This window comes from Eleutherodactylus coqui, chromosome 1 (genome assembly GCF_035609145.1).
Source record: "Eleutherodactylus coqui strain aEleCoq1 chromosome 1, aEleCoq1.hap1, whole genome shotgun sequence".
NCBI classification, from domain to species: domain Eukaryota; kingdom Metazoa; phylum Chordata; class Amphibia; order Anura; family Eleutherodactylidae; genus Eleutherodactylus; species Eleutherodactylus coqui.
This window is the reverse complement of record NC_089837.1, coordinates 414,149,106-414,156,784: the sequence shown is the minus strand read 5'-3', so window position 1 is coordinate 414,156,784 and position 7,679 is coordinate 414,149,106. Positions and strand designations below refer to the sequence as shown.

Here is a 7,679-nt window from a genome sequence, read left to right as displayed (position 1 = left end):
TATTCACTTGCATGGGGCTGGGTAACAAACCTCTACACAGCAGGTAGACAAGGATGCCACACAGCAGAGGAAAAGTCAAAAGAACCTCAGTCAGTTCTCACTATTGACCGTGGTTCCAGAGGTCGGACCTCCACTTATCAGAATAGGATGAAAGGTCTTGAAATATTTCATTAAAATGTTCCTAATTTTAGAATTGTATTATTTAGACTTCTTACACTGCCTGCTAAAGTTATGAACATCTTCAATACTATTACTGCACAGAGATGGAATTTATAGAGGTTGCCGACATGAAGCCTTCACCATCCTTAACACTTCTAATCCTGTAATCCGTACGGTTATACCCTAGGGTGTTCATACTGCTGTGTTCAAGATTAGCATCTACATGATGTTCAACACTGATAGGAGGAACCACAAGACTGAGTGCTGCGATCAGGGACAGGATTGGAGGAAGTAATAATATGAAGAGTCATTATTTGTATGTAATTGGCTGGCTCACCATCTGTCCTGCAAGCTGCATACGACCTTTCTGACTATAGCGCAGGCTATCCTATACAGGAGTTGTCCTATTACAGTACCCGCTTTGGTGTACGAGTTACTTACGGTGTATTGTTAACCATTATTAAAATGCATGTCCTGCAATAAACCGTAAAACTGCTTTCACAAACATTTATCAATACTCAACAATATTCCATAAAACATTTCCTATAGTTTCTAAAATCATCTGTTGTGCTTTATTTTAAATATTAGGTAAATACATAAGAGATTTTAGACTAACGTTTCCATACAAACTCTTGTATTCTTTGTGCCCTAATAGCAACTGAAAATCAGTGTATTCATTCTTCCCCCTACCGATGCAGAAGAGCTGACTATCATTAAACATAACGGGACACATTTATAAAATACTGGACAATTTTTTTTCATTCTGTGCAGATATTTGATTGGTGCATGTATAGGCAGAATTTGGCTCTATAGTGATGCTGTAAAGTTTGTGAACCCTTCAGAATTTTCCATATTTTTGTTTAGATTTGACCAAAAACTATAGCGATTTTCACACAAAGTCCTAAAACTAGATAATTGAATCGAACAAATGAGTCAAAAATATTACACCTAGGGTGGCTTCAACAGGCGGATTGCACACGCAAAATTTGTGCATGCGATATACAGAGAATAGAGCCCATTGATTTTAATGGGGTCATTCTTAGTGTCCTTTTTTGCATGTGTGAATAAAAATGCAGCATACTGTAATTTTGTGCGCGCCACCAGTCCCCATTGAAGTCTATGCAGTGTGTGCAAATGCACGCTCAATGCACGTACTCAATACGCTGCAAAGTTGTATGAAGAAAAAAAACACGTCTGGACCTCATTAGGGTGACCTCATCAGCGTTTTAAATTGGGGTGTGGTAGTGTCCTGTGCACAAAAAACGCCGACTTGCATGCGCAAAAAGCATAGTAATCCACTGCAATTGTGCACATGTTCATGTGAATCCGCCCATAGTCATTTATTTATTGAGGAAAATAACCCAATATCACGTCTGACTGACAAGTATGTGAATCTTTAGGATTAGCAGAGTCAGGCGTTTTCAATAAATGGGTTGACCATCTGGAGTGGATGATGTTTTAACCACTTAAGGACACAGCCCCTTAATCTTGTTTTTTTGTTTTTTACCCCCACTTTACAAAAAAACTACTTATTTTTTTGTTGAAGTAGCTGTCTGAGGCCTTTTTTTGTGGCAAGACTTGTATTTTTCTATTGTACTGTTTAACGTACTGAAAAACATAAAAAGAATTAAGTGGAGTGAAATAGAAAAAAAATGCTATTTCACCATATTTATTTTTGTGGCTTACACACTGCAGCAAATATGACATAAATTTATCCCGTGGGTGAGTACAATCTCACTGATACCAAGTTTTAGTTTTTGCAGTATTAAAAAAAAATAAAAACAACAATGCAATAACCAATAATATGGGATTGCATTATACTATATTTGGACAGGCAGTCTATCAAGATGTGCCACAGGCATGCCTTGATAGGCAATTCTTCATGGGAGCTCTGGGGGCCTTCAGAAAACCCTGGACTGACATGACAAAAGGAACAGCACCTTGTGATCTCATGAGCGAGCTATTCGGTACTCCTGAACACCAATCAGGGCATTCAAAGGGTTAAAAGCCATGAATGCCTTAAGCGTGGATTACGCCTGTTGCAGGCAGCTGTCATCTGTGAAAGACCCCCGATCCCACTCTATACAAACCCCCCAAAGTCAGAGGGTATAGATGTATGCCCTTTAGGCTTAAGGGGGTGAAAGAACAGGAATCTATAAAAATCTGATCATGGCATGAACAAAGGAGATTTCTGAAAACCAGAGAAGAGGCGTTGCTGATACTGATCAGGCTGGAAGAGGTTACTTAACCCTCTCTAAAGAGTTTGGATTCCACCAATCTAGTTAGATTACGTACAAATATAGGAGGAAATTCAAGACCATTCAAGATGTAAAACAGCATGAGGTCACAAAAGAACCCAAGTGTAACCTCTAAACAACTAAAGGCCTTTCTCACTTTAGCTAATGTTCATGAGTCCACCACAGCAGGAGACTGAACAATGGTGTGCATGGCAGGATTGCAAGAAGAAAGCCACCGCTCTTTAAAAGGAAAAAAAGAACATTGCTGCCAGTCTGCAGTTTTCTAAAGATCACCTGGACAAGCCAGAAGGCTATTGGAACAATGATTTTTGGACGGAGGACATCAAAATGGAGCTTTTTTTTTGCTTAAACAAGAAGTGTTTTTGGATAAAGAAATACACTGCATTACAGCATAGCAACCTCATAGCATCTGTGAACAAGGTGGTGGAGGCCACATAGTTTGGCTCCATTTTGCTGCATATGGGCCAGGACAAATTTTAAAGGAAAATCTCAGGACATCTGTCTGTGAGCTGAATCTCAAGAGAACGTGGGTCATGCAGCAAAACAATGACCCAAAGCACACAAATCCTTCTACAAAAGAATTAAAACAGAATAACGGTAAAGTTTTGGAATGGCCAAATCAACATCATGACCTTAATCCTATAGAAATATTGTGGAAGGACCTAAAGCGAGAAGTTCATGGGAGGAAACCCACCAACATCACCGAGTTAAGGCGTTTTGTACAGATTCCACCAAGCCGATGTGCAGGACTAATCAACAATTACCGGAAACATTTAGATGCAGTTAATGCCGCACAATGGGGCAGCAAAGCATACTAAAAGCAAAGGTTCACATACTTTTGCCACTCACAGATGTGATTTTGGATCATTTTCCACAATACCTAAATAACAAAGTTAAGAATCATTTGTTTTATTTGCTACTCTATCTACTTTTAAGACTTGTGTGAAAATAGGATATAGCTTTAGGTCAAACATAAGCAAAAATATGGAAAATTCTGAAGGGTTCACACATTTTTCACCCCCACTGTGCTATATACTGGAGTAGAGTTACCTGAAATCATTCACTGAGGTAGACTGACAATTATTAGTAACTTTTGGGTGTTACTGCTGAACTTTGTAAGGACTATGGCAGGTATGGCTGAATAGAATGGAAAACCGCTTTCAAGTTTGCATCTACAAGGTATATTGTACATTATGCCTCAGTTTTACTGACTTACAAAATTTTTGTCGTACAGAATACATGTGCCTTATAAGACTAGATTCATGCGGCCATAAAGGAGAGAGTTGCAAGAAAGTTGGGGGCAACGCACATCGGACTGCACAAGAACACCAGTCTGTGTTCTGTCTGATCTCCACAGACACTGCACGTCCTGTTCTCTCCCGTGAAAATGCACAATAGGCCCCTGCAGTGGTTTACATTAAAAATGGTTTATGTGAATAACCTTATAAGCTAAAATGGGGATGTATGCTGTCCGTGGAATACATGATCACACCCCCTGTATGAACTGGCCCTAATGGAGGCAAAAACACTGCAACATTTTCGAATGTTCAGACAGAAAAAAAAAAAAAGTGCAGCATTCGACAGACTTCTATCAGCACCATTTTCTATTTTACATTAACCCTTTCCAATCCACTGTCTGACGTCTAAAGACATTCTGATTGAAGGTTGTACAGTTTCCAATGTCAGAAGACGTCCAGCAGGGTATAATTACTGTATATTACTGGCCGCTCTGTTGTCGGGGGACTCTCAACAGCATGTCCAATACCATAGTACTGGCTCTAGCCAGCAGATGGCGCCATTGTATAATGACAAAGAGAAAACCCCCTAGGAAACCCTGAATCCACAATTGGATTGCAAAGGATTAATCCAAAAATACCTTCCACCAAATTTTATTAATGGTCCCCTGTGGTTGCGAATGACAAGCTCAGCTCTGCTACATCAGTATATCTTTCCTAGGACATCCGTGAAGAAGTTTTTATTTGCCATGGTTATAATTCATATCTGGTTAGTTATACACTGTGTGCAAAAGATTAAATTTTGTAAAAAGATTTTTTCTGTTTTTTGCTATTCTGAATTACAGATAATATCAAGAGGCAAAAAAACATAAAAACACAAAACTTCATCTCAGAAACATCACCGAACACAAGTAAAAAAAAAAAATAGTCACACTAAACACAAACTTTAAAACACATGTACCCCATCTGTTATAAAACAAGTTGTATATACCGACATATACTGTACATGCTTGCAACTTTTTGTTTCCTTTCCCTTCTTGTGTGTAACAGGGCAGGCTAGCAGTAGGTTAGACCCTCCAAGTAAAAACTTCCAAGATGACAGAGCCATCAGTCCTGGCATGGGCAACTGTGTGGTTGTCAGTAATCTAGATGAAAACAATTGATGCACCGTGATCATATTGCTTGACATTAAAACAATACTATAATTAGGAATGAGTGTGCTTAATATTGTATAAGAATACAATCTTCAATTTAGTGCTGAACAGAGCATTTATGATATGGTATTACCGATACTGATAGTTTATAGCTATATAATACTAAAAAATAGATCTCAATGCATATAACGATCATGCATTTTATTTGCAGTTAATACTGGTACTGATCCCATTTTATGCATCAGTTTACTCAGATCCTCTATTGCTTGCTTTTCTCACTCAACATAAAACCATTACGTCTACGGAGCAAGCTGGTATTAGGATGCCATTGGGAAGCAAATGATACATTGCTTCCTAGGTAAAAGCTGGTGAATGTTCCCTTTTCTTACACAAAAAGTTCTGCAGAACTACAAAATATACTTGACCTCAAGTCCAACTGACTTAGATGGGATACTGTTTATACATTTTATTCACATTATTTCAAATTGTCAAATTTTACCATAAGCAGCCTTTTTAAACTTGTAAGGGTTTTAATATCTAATATAATATATTTAGATAAAGGCCTCCTGTGATGTGGTAAAAAATGCAGTTTAAGTACTTGATCTAGTAAATCCATATAAGACAGTCATTATTGCTAATTAGCAGCAAGAAGTGCAACCGTTCCAGTTTGTGCTATCTGATTCCCCCTATATCCCTATTCAGGAAAGGGCCAAACTCCACCATAATACCTCAAATTGTGTTCTTTAAAACAGAATAATACTGAGAGCCTGTAGAATAGTTTAGAATTTCGATGTATAAATGTGGAGAAAATATAAGAAGGCTTTAGGCAAGGCCAAGTCAATTCACAAACACAAATAGTACTTCACTTAAGATACCGGCCTATATACTTTCACAGACAACAAAGAAAGAGGAAAAAAATCTGAATACTCAAAGGAGGAGTATGATATTGTTATGCCCACTTTGCTTGATGAAAATGATGAGGGACATCTCATTACCATTGCGGTTATTGCAAAATCCCATGTTCTGATGAAGGAACTTGCCATCAGTCCACTTTATACATGTACTTGTCATCAATTGTCCACTATTTCATGGTTACCTTACAAAAAAAACATTTCCCAAAAGAAAAAAAAAGGATCAATCATCAATTGAACGTTTCATCATCTTGAAAACAGTCTATGATACATCATTTTCGAAAAATTAGGAGAAAATCTTTCAAAAAGATCTGTCCGTATAGAAGGGAAATGTACAATAGATGCTGTGTAAAATGATGCAGGTCGTAAAGAGTGCCTGTGTCCGAAGTGTGACAGTCTCAGGATCGGAGGTATGGACATGTACTGGAGCGTCCATGCTTGGAGTTGATTCTTCAGAAACTTGAGAAGCATGGCACGTCCTGTTCTATTCCTTCACTTTGGGTCACTTGTGGGCATCCTGCTTCCATAACACTGTAGGTGGATTCAGCCCCGCTGAATAGATTAATAAGAAAAGAACCCGCTTTTCCGCATGTTTGGAAGGACTGTTGACTTAGACCAGCATGTGCCTTCGTCGATGCAATGCTAAGTGATCTGAACGAGAGAAACTGCGATCACAGTCTGCACATTTAAATGGCTTCACTCCTGTATGTTTGCGGTAATGCCTTGTTAGTTCGTCCGAGCGGGCAAACTTCCAGGTGCATCCTTCCCAGGTACACATGTAAGGTTTCTCTCCTTGACAAAAACAGAAAAGAAGAATGTTATTTGTAACTCTCTTAATAAACATTCTTCATATCAAGTTACGTAATGTGTTAGGTCATTAACTAGACCTCTTTGACTTATCTAATCATCATAGCTTCATAGGACAGTCAGTAAGTCTGCCCATCTATTCACATTACCTGAAGATGACTGGGCAAGGCAATGGCAAACCACCCTGCAAAAAACAGTCTGCCAAGAAAACGTCACAACCAGGAGACTTTACCATTACCTACCTGCATAGCAATTCCACAGCCACCTGTTAAGGGAACTAGTCACTTGAATGAGGCCGTAGGAAAAAAAAAAACAAAAACAAAAAAACACCAGCGCTGCATTCCCTTTAGGCTGGGTTCACACAGGGCGGATTTGCCGCGGAAATTCTGTCCGGAATTTCGCCCCGGCAAATCTGCTTGCGGCCGCTAATCCCAGGCTTAGCCAGCCATGTGGATGAGATTTCTCAGAAATCTCGTCCACATGGGACAGCAAATCCGTCGTGGCAAGGCCGCAGAAGCCGGCGTTGCGGGGCGGATTCACTGGCTGCAGCATGTGCATTTTTTTTTATTTTTAAATTCCGCTGCGGCCACTCTCTATATGGGAGCGCCGGCTGCAATGAAAAAGCATGCGGCCAGGCCGCTTCAAAACTCGTGGCTAAGTGCTGCGAGTTTTGAAGCAACGCTTTCCCGGTGGAAATCTCACGCTTTTTCGCTGTGGACAAACTGCAAGATTTCCGCCGGGAATCCAGTGTGTGAGAACCCTGCCTTATTTGCGGATCAGTGGTCCTTAGGTCTCATACCTCAAACCCTCACGATTTGAAAGTGATACCATAGCCTACAACATGCCATCACTTTAAGAGAAGTCTCTAAGTGATGCAAGGACTAACAGGCTGGGTTATCATACTGTGGTAATACTACCCTTTTACCAGCAAAATCTTCTACCTGTTGGCCATTGGAGATGGGAGGGATTCCAGTAGCAATGTGGAAATGTTATAATGTAACCCTAGGAGTCCTGCTTCCATCCACACACAGTGACTGACTGCACTATATTCATACAAGCTCAGGAAGGAGAACCACTGGCTTACGGTGTAGTATTAGCACTGTATTGCTGCTCCATATATATTGATTACGCAGCCTTATTTCAAATGTATCATCC

At 39.7% G+C, this 7,679-nt stretch overlaps 1 protein-coding gene across 2 annotated transcripts in view; it reads right to left on the bottom strand.

Moving 5' to 3' along the window:
* Positions 1-724: 724 nt before the first annotated feature.
* The window catches only part of KLF12 (KLF transcription factor 12), a 165,409-nt gene continuing 158,454 nt past the window's right edge, over positions 725-7,679 (bottom strand). For both annotated transcript variants that reach the window (XM_066581095.1, XM_066581085.1), the window contains exon 6: positions 725-6,509. In XM_066581095.1, the coding sequence (XP_066437192.1) occupies positions 6,328-6,509 (182 nt within the window). In that variant the 3' untranslated portion in view covers positions 725-6,327. The remainder of the gene's footprint in view (positions 6,510-7,679) is intronic.